Below are 15,656 nucleotides of genomic sequence, written 5' to 3'. Positions count from 1 at the left end.
CTCCGAGCCGCTGAGAGGGATGCTTTACCGGGAAACCTGGCTGTAGCGCAAATCAAATTGTGGCGACTTTGATTGCGTACACTTGCTCTGTTTTTAGGGCTTGCTGCGCATCATTAGCGATGTAACTTTGGGCTTCCAATAAATCTGTGAGACTGCATAGAGTAGGATGCAAAGAGCTCTGAAGCCGTGGCCGCGTTGTCGTTGTACGACACCAAAAAAAAAACTACTGATGAGTTGATGCGAGCACGGAAGACCTAGTATTATTTGTTCGAATATTCAAGTCATTCCAATCGCATTATGCAAAAGAAGGGCTACACCTTCATGCGCCATATCGACACATGCATCGCGAAGTATGGTCATAAAGTCATTCGACATTCCCAGCTAAGCGGCCCTTTACGAATCAGATTCTGGTTTGCTCAGCACGAGTGGAGGAGTGCTTGTTGAAGCATCCTGACCAAAGTGTGGAGCTCTAAGATCATCGTCGGCGACTTGCTCACCAGTGACAGGGTGATCGTAGTGGAATGGCACGACGCGCGTGTCAGGCCAGAGCATCGGGTGATCGCAAAGAACGTCTGGCCCATTTGGATCCTCCGGGTACGTCTTCGAGAGGAAAGGTATATAGTTTGGCTTGGTGTGCGCCCACCCCTTTTCGAAGGTCGCGTGCCAGAAGGGGAAGTACTTCAACCTGAAGATCTTCCACACCCCATTCTCTTTTATGTATTCATTCTCGTATATGCCACCTTCCCACCATTGTACCAGGCCGCGAGGGTGTGTATCTTTGATGCTATCGTGGGTACCGGCCGACATCATACTGCGGAAGCGACCTTTGGCTCGCGTGCCTTCTGCGCTGACGTCGACTATGCCCTGCATCTGTGGATGATCGAGGAGAAAGCCATGGACGGGGCCGTTGCGCCCGGCTACGAAGGCATTGGCGAAGCGACCGAGGTAGAGTCTCTTAACGCCCTCTTTGCCATTGTATCGGCCTCCGAGAAACTCAACGCACGTATCGGGGTGGTCGGAGTAGAGATTGGCGACCTATTCCTCAGGTAAGCTTCCAGTCCAGTAGTGTCATCGGTTTACTAACCTCTTTGTACAGACACTTATCGAGATAATACCCGTAAGTGTACTGAAGCTTGCGAATGTCCTCCTGATCTGGTCTTCCGTTAGCAGGCCGCAGGGAGCTAATCGATAGCTGACTAAGCACATGCCGCTCAAACGCGTTACCTCCGCCTGAAGCTTCCCCACTATAGCCTTCAACTGCTCAATCTCGCTACCCATGATGCTGGTGTCTCGAAAAGACTATGAAAGCGCAAGTCAACCGATGGCTGAGGCCATACGCCGCTTCTTATCAGCATCAGTCCAACACGAAGTTGTCAGCGATACAGGGAACCATTCCCCAGCCACGTGAGATTTGCAGCAAGGGTGGAACTCTGGCTAGGACTCCGCGAATGAGCTCGCCTATATTGGCGGTGATATGGACGCGACATGTCTGAAGCCGCGGGTTGATATTTCCGGCGGGACATTTTGAGAACGTGTGGAGCAAGACGGCACCGAGGTGGGGTCATCGAAGCAACGCCGTGCCACAGCCTCGCTACTTCTCCAAATTTACCGCACCTGTCTCCACGGAAGAGATAGCATACGCTGCCACAATCCTTTGAACCCTTATCAAGGGACGCTTGCATATACTTGCTTTAGAACTTCTACCATCAAAATGGGTCTACCGGATAAAATCGAGACGCGTCTCTTCATCAATGGAGAGGTTAGTTCCCTTAAATCAGTTGATTATGCCTCCGCTAATTACTTTATAGTTCGTTGAATCATCAAATGGGAAGACGTTTGACATTACCAACCCCGCCACGTTGAAGCTCGTAGCAAAAGGTGAGTCTAGAACGATCAGCTTCGGAGAAAACAGACTTACAACCGTTACAGTCCACGAGGCATCTGAGCAAGACACCGACAATGCCGTCGCTGCAGCAAAAGCCGCTTTTCCTGCTTGGTCGAAACTGACTCCGGAACAAAGAGGCCAATACTTCAAGAAGTTGGCTAGTCTGATCCGAGAGAACAACGATGAGTTGGCCGCTTTAGAAGCAAGCTCTATGGGTCGTCCAGTAGGCGAGTTCTTCGATGCCTTTGCTTCTGCAGCGAAATGGGATCGTTATGCAGAAGCTGGATACAGTGTGCAAGGTAAGATGGTCGAGTGTGAGTTTTGCAGCAGGTCACTAACATTGAACAGGTACCACGAGCGTCCAGACGCCGGGATACGTCAACATGACACTGCGTCAACCGTATGGTGTTGTAGCTGGAATTATACCCTGGAATGTTCCATTGCTGTTTTTGGCCAACAAGTTAGCACCGGCTCTCATTGTTGGGAATACTGTTGTCTTGAAGAGTTCTGAAAAGGCTCCATTGACTGTACGCCATTCATTCCATACTCCTGCAAGAGACTAACGATAGCAGTCCGCAAAAATCGCCACGCTGGTACAGCAGGCAGGCTTTCCTCCAGGTGTGATCAACATCATCACCGGCTTCGGCAATGTGAGCGGCTCCATCTTGAGCCATCACATGGATGTGCGAGCGTTATCGTTCACAGGCTCAAGTCGCACGGGACGTCTGATCCAGGCCGCCGCCGCAAAGTCCAACATGAAGCAGGTGTTCCTCGAACTTGGAGGCAAGTCTCCAGCGGTCATCTTCGACGATGCCGACCTGGAAAAGGCCGTGAAGGAAACGGCTCATAGCATCCAGTGGAACAGCGGTCAAGTCTGCATGGCCAACTCGCGCATTTATGTCCAAGATTCGGTTGCCGACAAGTACATCGAGCTCTTTAAGCAGAACTTCGAGAAAGAGGTCAAAATGGGCGACCCCCTCGATGCGCGTGAGAATGGCGTTAACCATGGCCCACAAGCTGATGAGGCGCAACACAAGACTGTGTTACAATATTTGGAATCGGGAAAGCAATCCGGCGGCGAACTCCTCACTGGTGGCGGCGCTCCGTCGGGACGCGAAGGCTATTACATTGAGCCCACCATCTTCAAGAACACTCCTGAGGACGCAAAGATCATGAAAGAAGAGATCTTTGGCCCGGTTGTCAACATCAATGTCTTCAAGACTGAGGACGAGGTGCTCGCAAAGGCTAATGCAACAGAGTTCGTCTCACGGTCCCTAGCGTGGCCAAGCTGAAACAAACATGGACTAATTCTATCTAGGTACGGACTATATGCGTCAGTGTACACCAAAAACATCGATCGCGCGATGCGCTTCGCAACAGGGCTTGAAGCTGGTACGGTCGGCGTCAACTGCACCTCACCAGGTAAGCAATATGCATTCACTTGGATTGTACGCGATGCATTCGCTGACTCGACGACTTCTAGTTACCGGCGTAGACATGCCCTTCGGTGGGTACAAGTCATCTGGATCAGGACGCGAAGGCGAGCCACTGTATTCCCTGAGCAACTTTCTGGAAACAAAGAGTGTCTTGATTAAGATATCCTAAATATTGCGACATGAATCGATCGGCTGCGACATGATTTGCCGTCTCCAGAGCGCTATTCTGTGTTCGCTATAGATTTTGATTAGCCGACCGGCAGGTTCTGCAGGGTGGCCTTGCGCGGGCGCAATGCCCCAGCAGATCCCCCGCTAGAAATGGGATCCCTTTTCCTTTATCCTCAACTGCAGCGGGCTCGATGCTCCATGACTTCTCCACGAACTGCTGCAAGCCTGCCGAATGAAATTTTCGTATCGCCGCTAGTGTCATCTCACTCGGCCGGGCTGTAGGGTGTCGGATAAATATGGCCGAGTACGCGGCCGTCGCCCCGCCACGAGTTTCGGCACCCCCATCCAGCAGAGCTCCGAACGCCCATCGTGTCCACAGCAGCTGTGATCGGTGTCGCAGTAGGAAGACAAAGGTAGCTAAAGGCATCTCCACGTCAATCATTGCCAAGAAACTAATGACTACCTCTAGTGTATTGATCCTGGTATGGGGTTTCTCCCACCGGTAGTACGATCGTGCCGACAATGACACAAGCTGACAATCTTAAGTCCCGGGACCATGTCGTTACTGCGCACGCACAGGCGCGGTGTGCACAATCGCTACCCCAAGGAGGAAAAGGCCTTACTACCATGTTACCGAGGAAGAATACCAATGTTCCATGCGCATCCTCGAACATTTCTTCCCTGGGCATGAGCTTAATCTGCAATCGCTCCGAACCATTGCCAAAGCCATCAAGGAAGGCACGTTCAATGCGGAGCCTGTCCAGCATACCGAAGGCCTCTTCAGTAATGACCAAGAGTCGCCTGAGGATGCAGAGAGTGTTGATGATGGTGAGGAACAAGACGTACAGGAACTGCATGAGCCGTTGGGCTGCATGATGAAAGATTCAAGAGGGAAATTTCGATACGTTGGCGCCCACAGTGAAATACCCTTCAATGCTGCTGTGGCCACTTTGGGTATGCAAAGGAAGGACCCGTCGATCATTCCAGGCCCCAAAGTAGGCTCGTACCCGCCTACGCTACCAAGCTCCTCACCTTCGAATTCTCCTGGTTTCGAAGAGAGCTACTACCTTCCGGGTCGAGAATTGTGCGACGTCTACATCTCCCGGTTTCTAGAGGATGTCCATTGCACGTACTGGCTATACCCAGTAGAAACCCTGCTTCGACGAATAGATAATACGTACTCGGAATCCGCGCCGCGCTCGTCAAGCTCCTGGATGTGCTGTTTGTACACGATGTTTGCCATTGGTGCGGCCAACTATGTAGGCGCCAATGGTAACTCACCGCCCCCGGATTGGCCAGCTGCATTGGATCTGAAGACATCTGAGGATTACCTTACACTTGCAAAACAACTCATTCCCGCAGTATATGATGAGGCTGATGTCGATAGTATACGTGCAATGGCCATCATGGTATGTATTCTCAACGTACATAAGGTTGTGTTCCACAGGGCTAATAGCAACTCAGAGTATCGCTATGGAGAACCTTTGCTCCAGGGTCAGCGCTTATCTCTACATGGGGGCTAGCGTTCAGATGGCGTTCTCTCTAGGGTTACATCGTGATCAACTGGCGGAGTCTGGAACTACAATGGAGCGAGAACAAAATCGCAGAATCTGGTGGACACTGTTTCAGCTCGACCAGGAATTATCTTCGCGAGGCGGGAGTCCGACAGTCATAGATGAGCGCTTTACGAAGGTCACTACACCCATGCCTTCGGAGCAGGTAAGTCTAGAATTGCCCATTCATGACGCGCCCATACTGACGATTATAAGATACTATATCCCGGGCTACATACCCCACTTTCGTGGATGGCGACATCGGTGTCTCTTTGTCGCTTGAAGCGAGAGATAATACAGTCGGTCTACATGGAACGCTCGGCAAACTCGATATCCTTCTCCACCGTATCAAATTCCCTTCTGCTGCTGCAAAAGTGGTATCGCCAGATGCCACCGCATCTCAAATACGACGTACCCTCGCCACCCACGCACCGACGTGCGGTCGCCATCTTGCATCTCCAATATTGGAGCACCACGATACTCCTCACGCGGCCATTTCTTCTATACCTCGTCATCAAGCATGGGACGCTGGCTTCTAGCAAAAGAATATGGTTTGAGCGAATGGGCAAGATGTGTATTGACGCCGCACAAAAGAGCATCTCGATACTGACACAAATGGCGAACGATGGCACACTATCGAGCTTAACGGCCTTTGACAGCACATGTATCCTACGGCTGATCATGATCTTCATCCTTGCCTACGCACACACCAGAACATCCCGGTATAGCGCGCATATCGAGAAGCTGGTGGAGCTCACACGTGGTATGGAGCAGATTGGCTTCACCAAGATGGTGACTGAGGAAACACCGTTGCGTCTTGCTGACCTGGGCATCACGGGTCAGGCTCAACAGAGCAACGGAGACGCGAATGGGTCGAATGGGCAGGTTCATCTCGATGACGAAATGATCGCTCAGTTATGGGGCAACTGGGATCCGTAAGTCATGAATGAACGAACCTACGTAAGCCATAATACTAACGCCTGCAGCAACTTCATGACCCCGCTCCAGACACAACAAAGTCTTGATCTTACATTCGACGATTCTGGCGCCTACGATATCAATTCGGAGTTGTTGGCCTTCACGAACTTGGACGATTCCATCGTCATTGACCCGTCGCAAGCGTTTTCGCACTATGGCATGCATTGCTGAGATTTCTTGGATCATTGATAGGGTAATAAAGAGGAGGGAGTTATGGAAAGCATGCGTGGTGTATATATAGGAGGAACTTGGGAGGACTTCAGGAGTTTGCATATCATATGTCCGGCGTTTTTCTGGCAAGCGCGCAACAATACATCAACGATGGGAAGAGGTTACGATAATACAAAGTATACGGGCGACTCGCCAATGTAACAAGAGTTGAAGAGAGAGGCTTTCAGTGCATGGTGATTCAGGTATTGCAGGTCTCAGGTCGTTTGCTTTCAAGACCAAAAGGCTGTGAGAACGATGTCCCGCTTTTCCAACAACAGCTGTCTCGAGATGTTGATGTAGCTTAGAATACACGGCCCTTTGTCTGCTTCATGCCAATAACGTCGATGTTTCGCCACATGAGCACGCCAGCTATACCGATGATCCAAGCAGCAGTACCTGCAATGAACAGATATCTTTGTGCATCTCCGTAAGCCCTCTGTACCGCTAAGCGAGTGGGTGATCCAACTGGGTACGATAGCTGAGTCGTGATGTCCGCGTAGATCATCAAGAAGTTTGGAAGTTCTTCCGCCGGAAGGTACTCCATGAGCTTCTTGGGGACCACGTCTTGCCATATTGCAGAAGAGACCGTTAGCCCAATGGCTCCACCAACACTTCCACACATTGAAACCAGAGCGATGGCGACAGCGAAGTATTGCTGTTCCTTGACTGCCGCCAGGATAGCAATCTCTGCTGTGATTGTCATCACACCACCACCAAAAGCGGCGAAAATCTGGCACATGACAATGTAACCGATCTTATCCGTGGGCTGGTTGAAATGAATGAGTAGCGCGGTTCCGAGTACCACCATAGGGAGTGAGAAGAAGAGAGTAACTGGTTTGAACCGTCCAGTATAGGATATGAAGCCGCCGACAAGGGCAGCAAAGATGTAGCCACCAACGCTATAGGTCGACATGATGTAGCTGGCATGCGTAACACTGAGATTATTGACGACTTGCAGGATGGAGGTGAAGTACATACTCCAGCACATGTAGCTGAAGAAGAGAGCAAAGGACAGGAGACATGCTCCAGCGACAGTGCGGTCCAGAAGTAAGTTCCAGGGGATGAAGCAGATTTCAGCAAAGAAACGCTCCCAAATTCCGAACAGGATCAATAAGACGATCCCGAAGATGAGAAAGCAGATGATCATGGGGGAGTCCCATCCCTTGGCTTGCAGAGCGTAGAGGTTGAAGGGCAGAAGGAAGAAGGCGAATCCAGTAGACAGCGTGAAAAGACCAACAGCGTCGAACTCGCGCATGTAGTATTTGAACGACTCCCAAAATGTGCGTCCACTCGACCGTTGGGGTACCAGACCTTGCTTCTTCGCCTTGAAGTAGTGGTAAGTGAAGAGGCCAAACAGAGGAAGGGTAACCGCCGGGACGAGAATGCTTTCCATGCCAAAGGCCCAACGCCAACCTGCTCCGTTGAGAAATGCCGTAGAAATTGGTCCGCCTAGCCAGGCGGTGATCAAAGCAGACGATGCAGCCAGAGCTTGGATAAGACCTCGGTGGCGCAAGGAAGTCGTGTCTGCGACGAACACGCTCAGACTATATCCAACACCATTGATGCCGACGGTATAGAAGATCTGCGACGCAGCGTATGCCTCAACGTTGTTGCAAGCAGCCGACATGACAAGTCCGACACTGGCGAGTATGGAGCAGAGAAGAAATCCTTGTGGGCGGCCGAAAACGTCTAGAACCTTGGCTATGCTGAGATTCGTCACGCCTCCGATGACAGAGCTGAGGACGCTGGTGGTAGGGGTGAGGGAGTGGAGGGCGAAAGAAGAGGTAACGTAGGGTATTAAGGCGCCGCTGATTCCTCCTACCAAGCCCTGGATGAAGTAGACCAGCCATATGAGGATGTAGGCAGTCACTAGCGCTCCGGTGGTCCAGGAGAGCGTCACGGCTTCGATGTCTTGAACACCAGCCTGGAAGTTGGTGTCAACCGTGTTGTCGCCATCTGGGGTGTTGCTAAGATATTCTGCGTCTTTCTCCGATCCATGTGAACTTTCGTGAGGGGCATCGTGAACTTGGCTAAGAGCCGTCTTATGCTCGACTTGGGGGTCGTTTGACATTGCTCGTCGTGGGGCAATGTTGACTGGCTAACAAATGATGGGTACTCGCTGATCCAAGAACGAAAGTAACAGTGCTGGAGGCAGACGGCTATGAAGAGGTCGAAACGGCGTGCAGCGGAGAGAGCATGCAGAGCCTCAGCACTGAGACTGCGGGAGATGATAAAGGAACTAAAGATACTACAAAGAGATCGAGACCACCGTAAGCCGATAAGATGTCTCGTGTATCTGTCTGGCTATTCACTCATTTTGTGGCGAGCAACACTCGAAAAGGCAAAGACACCGACTGGCAGGATCAGACGTGCATCGCAGGCGTGGCGGTTTCTTGCTCATACCTTCTCCACGGCACGGGTCGCAACATGTAATCCACATGAAAACTGGGTCGTCAGCTTGGCGACGGAATTGAGAAGGCGTGGTTCTGTGACACCCGCAGTCGCTTCCGGGAGCAGCGGTGGTGAGCCGTTTCCCGGATGCTTAGCATGTCCTACCAATAGAACCGGCTCAGCCCCCAAATCGCGGGTAGGCGACTGTAGAAATTACTGGTCAAGATTCAACATCGAACATTATTGCATGGTTGGAGTATACTGCCGCCATGTGGCTTACATGCTTCAGATCTGCAACTCGCCGGAATGCGTCTAGCTCGAACGCCCCGTTCCAGGAATTAGCTCTAATGTGCTCAACCATGACTTCCTATCCAGCCTGAAGATGCGCACAAAGCCAACAATCGCCATAGCGACCAATAAGCATTACTTACAATGCAGACCGCGCCAATGGTGTATCTGTGTCTTTCAATACATGCATGCGACCCGCGCAGCGCACGCTCCTTCTCTTGCTGACATGTAGTAAGCTGAGCATCCAGATGCGAAAAATCGACCGCTCATTGTAGGAGATTCAGAGGGAGATGTAGTCCACTTGCAAGACCAACGCCGTACATCATACAACGAGTATCATGAGCCAAAGTCCATCTTGAGCGCGATCTTTGGCATGCCGTCATCCTCTCTACTAACCTCCTGCCTTCTCGGCCCTTGCCCGCTCTTTAGCACACCCTCCATGAAACTCCTCTGGTCGGCATTCAGCCCAGTCACCACGCCCCTAAATGCTTGCTGATCCGCACTAGCGATCTCCAGTAAGCGCGCCGCAATTTCTTGGCTGGCCTTGGGCTCCTTCTGCGCTCGTGCCAACAGCGCAGGTATAATGATCTTGGTCGCAGTCTGGCGCTGCGACGGTTGTGGTAGTGTGGAGATGAATGTGACAAGAGTCTGTGTGAGCGTCGTGCGAGAATCGTCAAGGCCCTCTACATCGGACGGATTTGCCAAGAAAGAGAGTGTTGAGGGGAGGATGAGTTTAGCAAGGCTCGTCTCGAGAGCACCCTTCTTGGGTAGAAGTAGGAGTGAGCGACAGCAGCCCGCTGCTACCTTACTCGTTGTTACAGTGCCGAGACAGTCGAATAGGTCGTCGATGAAGCGCTTGACGAGCGGATCATCGGGAGAGAACGCAGAAGCGGCGGAGCTCAGTAAGATTGTGGTCGCAAGAACAGTGTTCTTCTCACATGCCAGAGCAGCATCAAATTCGCGCTGTTGTGCGTATCTGAGAATTGCGAGGAAGCGCGAAAGAGTTGCGCGAAGTTGCTTGCTTGTGTCATCTGTCCCTTCGGCATGCGGTGCGAGACTGGTGATGAAGCGCTTGAAGATCGGAAGTGCTTGAGGAATGACTGTGGTTTGGCATGCCCCAGTGCTTAGTATGGTCGCGAAAATGTGGAGGATACAAGCGTGAAGATCAGCCTTGATGATCGATGGGAAGACTTGCGCGGCATCTACGAGCGCGGAGAGCGCCGTCGTCAGTAGAGCAACCGCCTCTTCATTCATCTCGTGGCGTGCTAGGAGTGAGATTAGCGACTGCTTATGACGCGATGTTGAAGTCAACATACCCTTGGCTTTGCTGTCTTCCAACCCAGGCACAAGTCCAGACAGGACTAGCACCATAATCTTGGTCAACTCGAACAGCTGATCAATGTCTTCGGAAAGATGCTCATCCGCGGCGGTAGTTCTATCAATGTCAGCAAGCTAAGTGTAGAGCTTGCGGGTGTCCTTACCCTTGGTCTCTGCGTGCAGATGGATGGCCAAGACACAGGTTCCGTGTGATCTCGACGATGACTGTTTGAACCGTCAAGCCTTCAGTGAGCACGAGTCGGTCTAGCATGTCCATCGTTTCAGAAAATACAACCTCTCGGTATATCGCATGACCGGATACTGAAGGGCGCAGAATCTTCTTCAGTGCCTGCAATATCTCCAGAATCTGCTCCTTGGACGCTTGTAGGTCGCCTGGGCGACCTGCTAATGCCTCGAACGCGAGACCGAATAGGACAAAGAAGAAAGCGACAGGCTCATCGCGGTAGTTGATGTGATCAGACTTTCCATTAGGGGTGGATTCTGACAATTCAGTCTTGCCATCTAAAGCGTCAAACACAAACTCGCTGTCTTCGTCGATGAGGCTGGCAATAGCATCTACAAGGTTGAGCCAGGTATCTTGGTAGAACTGCACTTTCTTAGTATTGATCAAGGTTTTCGACGATCAACCATACCTTCAGAAGCGTCTCGCGGTTGAGCGCTGCATAGATTGTGTCGAGACTTCCAGATAGAGAAGCAGAACCCATGGAAGAGGAAATGTCGGGCTCGAACCTCAGGCGGGCATACTCTCGGAGCGATGCTAGCCAAAGAGGAGTCAATTTTGCGATGTGTGGCTTCAGTACATCCACCAAGTAGCTTTGCTCGGCACTCGCAATCTGCAGTTCTGCCCACGCTGAGAAGACTGCCATTTTGACCATGACTTGAGCGTTCGAGCTGAGCCCTTTGAGATCGCCGATTGCTGCGGTTTCGGATTCGCTGGAGAAGTTCTCAAGCGCTGATACGAGCAACTTGAGGATACGACCCATTCGATCTACGTCTGTAACGATTCCGGTAGCAATGAACGTGGCGCATACATTGACAGCTTCAGCGGCGAGCTCGGGCGATGAATCTGCTGCAAACGCTGGGGTAAGAGCTGAACCGATTTGAGCTTGGTACTGCTCAAGCAAAGTGACTTCAGCGAAATCGGGATCGGGTGTTTTGCCGAATAGCTTGAGCACTTGGTCGATAATCTTCAAGCCGCGAATCCTCAGTTGTACTACACCGGCGGTCGATGCAGAGAAAGCAATGCGCACAACATCAGCAACCCTCTGCTGCAAGGCCATGACACAGGGTGACTCCTCTCTGAATGTAGCCTCTTTGCTCACCATCGCGACAAGCTCGCTCAAGCAATCCATACCGAATGTTCGCACTTGCCATTTGAGTAGTTCCTGACTGACTTGAGCGCCATCTCCAGCCTCGGCCCCAGGCGCATTGGATGCTGATGCAAAGCCCGCGACCTCCTCGTCCTGCAAATCAGTCGCCCCTGCTTTTGGCTTCGATTCGATCTTGTCTTGCGTCTCGACCTTCTTCGTTTTTGTGAGTACTGAGTGGCAACGTTGCACCCATGTCGCGGTGTCCGATAAGCCAGTCTGATGCAGCCAGTTGCGAATGATGTTCCGCACTACTTCATGCTCAGAGTCGCGATCGAGAACATGCCACAGCTGATCTTCCAGACCGGGATCGGCAGCGCGTATGACTTCCTCTGTGTTGCGCCTCATGAGGTTGTGTAACCCATCGATAGCCATGTCTCGAATTTGTGTTGAGCTGCTTTCAACCGCCCGTTGCAATTGTTTCACGTAGGCTGAGAACTCCATGTGGCCAGGCGCGTATAGAGAAATATGTTCCTGACAACGCAGACTCTCGATGATGATCAGCTCATCCGAATCGCCCTGGAAGAGGCCTACGAGAGTCATGATCAGATCTCTTGCCTTTGCAACATCTTGCAGGTCCGGCCCAAGCACGTTGATCGTGCTGTCGACGCATCGAGCGATTACGGCTGGCGTGGGTATGTCTATCTCAATATTCGAGTATGCAGGCAACGTGGACTCGTCGTTGTGCGTATCCGCGGCATACAGCTGCGCTAGCATACCGAGCGTGCTGGTGACATAGCTTGAGAAAGAGAGACCGGCGGAGTCAGCAACCCTCGATAGACTGTCGATGGCCCAGAAGTGCACGACTGGATGGGGATCGTTGCCGAGCGACATCAGTATTCCAAGTATATTCTTGAGATGAAAGCCAGCAGCCATGCCACCGAGCTGAGAATGTATACAACCAAGCGCGACGGCATAACCGGAACGAGCATTGGGCTCCCGGTTAGCAACAATCTGGTCGACTAGATAGTTGACCTCGGTGGTGGTGAGGGCGTTTCCTGAGCTGTTGCACAGACGACCCAAAGCTTCAGCAGCAAGGTTGCGGATGAATGGGTCGGGAAGGACAACGAAAAGATGCAACAGATCCTGCATCACCTTCTCGACCGCTGGTCCTTTCAAGCTTCCTGGAGCCGAGCGGGTCTCCTTTACTGCAACCTTTAGAGCAGATAGCACCGCATATGCAATATTGACCATCATGGCCGTCTTTCTGTTAATATCGCGTTGCAGGCTACTTGCGGAAAGGAATGATGTCATCTGCTCCAAAATGCTTTCTTGGATCCTAGCAGTTTGGAGTGGCAGACATATCGCAAACAACTGAAGTGCCGAGTTGACGACTTCAGTTGCTGGTGGATCAGGAAGCTCATGGCTCTCGTCTGATGTTCTGATGTACAAGGATATCGAATCGTGTTCCCGAGCACCACAGATGGGTGATAGAAGCTGATTTATGTCAATAATAGTCTTTCAGGATCCAGCGGATACATACCGTGCGGTCAATAATCGACTCAGGTCCATGCCTCGTGAGCCAGTGATGATGGGTACCAGTCTCTTGCTCTCCAGGGAGAGGTGTGATATCGAAACCGCGCACCAGTCCAGTCACACCGAAACCATGGTTATCAGCCACCTCCCATATGCTTTCGAACGTTCCCGCAGCACTTGCGATTGCGGTACTAAATGAGCTTGTGGTATAGTTGTCCGGCTCTGCGAAAGATGCAATGGCGAAAGGTAGCAAGTTCGTCTGAAGTAAAACCTCATGGCTACTTGCTGGACTCAGCTCGACAAGTTTAGTGTAACATTGAAGCACTCTCCTCCGGACCATGAGATCAAAGTCGTGAAGCTGGAGTGCGGGTGACAGACGTTGAGACATATCATCCGTTGTTTTCTTAGCCGGTAGGGTATTCAGGAACATTGTTGTATTTTGCAGCATCGCCGCCAGCCTTTTGGTAACGTCAAGGGTCAAGATGCGGCTGTTGAATTCCAAGAAGGTCAAGATAGAGCCTAAAGCGCACTCTCGAACATGTGCCAGGAAGCAAAGTTCCAAGTAGTTCCTTTGCACCATATTGTCTCTGTTCAGCGGTTTCGGTAGCGCATTCTTCCACAGAAGGAGCAATTGAGAAAGATGTATCTTGACAAAGTTGGGACCAAGAGTCATCAAGCCTCCGATCAAGATCCATGCGACTTGAATCTGAGTCGAACCAATCCTCAGATCTGAGTTGCTCGCCGACTTGAGGAGTGAAGTGGCTTGTTGGAGTACTCTCGAGTTTACATCTACGGACCCATGCAGTGGTTGAGACGTAGACGTGCTGAGTACAGCAGAAAGGCCGTTCGCGAGACCAACGCACTTTCTGGGTGATTGTCTCGGTCCAGCAAGAAGACCAAGCTCTCGGTTGACGCTGTTCATACAGATCGTGACTGCTGGCAGTAACTGAAGTGGACACGCAAGCACAAAAGAGCGCAGACAGGCGGAAGCGGTCACCTGAACTGTGTAACTCGGATGCTGCAAGACCTGGAGAAGTGCATCGCGGCAAGAGTCCGCAATGACATTTGTGGCGGATCCCAAACTATTGAAGAGTGAGGACAGCGTGCTCAGTGCCCCGATCAAAGTTTGCTTTGTTGGCTCTGGTCGCTCCTTCAACGCCTGTGGATAGTCTTTCAATATCTCATTAACCAAGAACCTTGCGGCATTGAGCTGGCCAGATTCTCCAAGCATCTCGCGGCCAATGACTGTTTCCAGTATGACGGCAACAAACTTCCTAGTGCTAAGTGTGCGGTAGCGATTCTGTACAATGACATTGTTGCTGAGAATGTCCGTAAACAAGCTGCGCGCGATCTCTGGATATTTGGTCTCGACGATCTGCTCGCCCAGCCCCTTGATGGTCTTGATGTAGCACACGGCAATCCCAGCTCGTGCGCGATTGCCAGCCTGGGGTCGACAGTATTGTGTCGCAAGCAGTTTGAGAAGACTTGCAATGGTGAAGGAGAGTTGATAAGCCGACTTCTTCGGTGCCGGAGACTCTGAGCGCTCCATAACCACATCATCACCGTCGTCATCGCCTGGTTTTCTGTTCTTCTTTTTCTTCTGCGCGGTCGACGAACGGGTAATGCCAAGGATGGGAAGGTCAACTGGCGCGTTCTCAGAGTAGTTCTTCACCAACGCAGCGCTGATGCACGAAGCAACAGCGCGTCTCACGGACGACGAGGGGCTATCGATCGCCTTCCAAGCTACATTCTGCAATTTATCGAAGTCGTTCGAGTTGTCGAAGAAGGTCGTGTGCCGGAGTAGTTGTTCCAGACAGTAGAACACCGCTGTCTGAACAAGGTATGATTTGTCGCTGCCAGCATTGCGCGCCTGCTTCCACGCATCTCTCGCGATGAGTTCATCGGCGTGCGAGCTGACGCCTTTGAAGACCTTGCCTACAGCCTTGAATACGGCCGCTCGTAGTCCAGTATAGTTCTGCGAGAACTTGATGAGTCCCAGCAGCGACTTGACAGCCAGTGGAGATAGCCCTATAGCGCTATCGCCCGCGGCCTCAAAGATGGCGCCCAAGCAATGCACAGCCGCATGCTTCGTCCTAACATCCTTCTCGCTCTTTCCTGCCGCGTTGATTATGCCAACCGACTCGTTGATAGACTCAAACAGCAGCTTCCTGTCTCCCTTTTCGAATATGCCCGCAATTGCTCGTCCCAAGTTGTTTCGGATAACTCGTGTGGGGGCGGGGGACGCGAGGTTGACGATCTGGAATATCTCCTTCTTGATGTATATCTGGTGGGCTGAGGCGCCGTCGCCATCTAAGGAGGCCACATGGCGGGCTAGATCGGAACTGAAGGTCAGCAAGTAGAGGTCTTGCTGTTCCGAAGGTAGCGCGTGGAGCTTCTTGATGTCGAGTTCGGGGTTGGAGGGGCCTTTGTCCGCGGCTGGCTCGTCTGCTACCATGGCTGGTGAGGGGATCGCGTGACGTCGGTCTCGTTATCGCAGTTATCGCGTTCGGCTGCTCATGTCGTAGCGAGTCTTGACGTGACAGATGTCCGGTGTGGAGATGCCGGA

The 15,656-nt window shown here is 51.8% G+C and overlaps 5 protein-coding genes across 5 annotated transcripts; 2 read left to right on the top strand and 3 right to left on the bottom strand.

Annotated features, from left to right (window-relative positions):
- Positions 1–393: 393 nt before the first annotated feature.
- On the bottom strand, positions 394–1,278 carry J4E93_003951 (uncharacterized protein; the record flags this gene model as incomplete). The annotated part of the gene is made up of 3 exons (XM_049341881.1): positions 394–1,035; positions 1,085–1,152; positions 1,209–1,278. The coding sequence occupies 3 exons, from the start codon at positions 1,276–1,278 to the stop codon at positions 394–396; spliced, it is 780 nt and encodes a 259-aa protein (XP_049201386.1).
- Positions 1,279–1,711: 433 nt separating this feature from the next.
- Positions 1,712–3,177, top strand: J4E93_003950 (uncharacterized protein; the record flags this gene model as incomplete). Its single annotated transcript, XM_049341880.1, has 5 exons — positions 1,712–1,759; positions 1,809–1,878; positions 1,930–2,184; positions 2,234–2,412; positions 2,458–3,177. 5 exons carry the CDS (start codon positions 1,712–1,714, stop codon positions 3,175–3,177), a joined length of 1,272 nt encoding a protein of 423 aa, XP_049201385.1.
- Positions 3,178–4,145: 968 nt separating this feature from the next.
- Positions 4,146–6,191, top strand: J4E93_003949 (uncharacterized protein; the record flags this gene model as incomplete). The annotated part of the gene is made up of 4 exons (XM_049341879.1): positions 4,146–4,898; positions 4,954–5,181; positions 5,259–5,977; positions 6,029–6,191. 4 exons carry the CDS (start codon positions 4,146–4,148, stop codon positions 6,189–6,191), a joined length of 1,863 nt encoding a protein of 620 aa, XP_049201384.1.
- Positions 6,192–6,531: 340 nt separating this feature from the next.
- Positions 6,532–8,301, bottom strand: J4E93_003948 (uncharacterized protein; the record flags this gene model as incomplete). The annotated part of the gene is made up of 1 exon (XM_049341878.1): positions 6,532–8,301. One exon carries the CDS (start codon positions 8,299–8,301, stop codon positions 6,532–6,534), a length of 1,770 nt encoding a protein of 589 aa, XP_049201383.1.
- A 944-nt stretch (positions 8,302–9,245) lies between these two features.
- Positions 9,246–15,545, bottom strand: J4E93_003947 (uncharacterized protein; the record flags this gene model as incomplete). The annotated part of the gene is made up of 5 exons (XM_049341877.1): positions 9,246–10,174; positions 10,226–10,344; positions 10,391–10,833; positions 10,880–13,051; positions 13,098–15,545. 5 exons carry the CDS (start codon positions 15,543–15,545, stop codon positions 9,246–9,248), a joined length of 6,111 nt encoding a protein of 2,036 aa, XP_049201382.1.
- Positions 15,546–15,656: the final 111 nt, after the last annotated feature.

This window comes from Alternaria ventricosa (assembly GCF_023758065.1).
Source record: "Alternaria ventricosa strain BMP 2768 chromosome Unknown scaffold_5, whole genome shotgun sequence".
Taxonomy (NCBI): domain Eukaryota; kingdom Fungi; phylum Ascomycota; class Dothideomycetes; order Pleosporales; family Pleosporaceae; genus Alternaria; species Alternaria ventricosa.
Note: the sequence above shows the minus strand (reverse complement) of the source record. Positions and strands in the feature narration are given on the sequence as shown.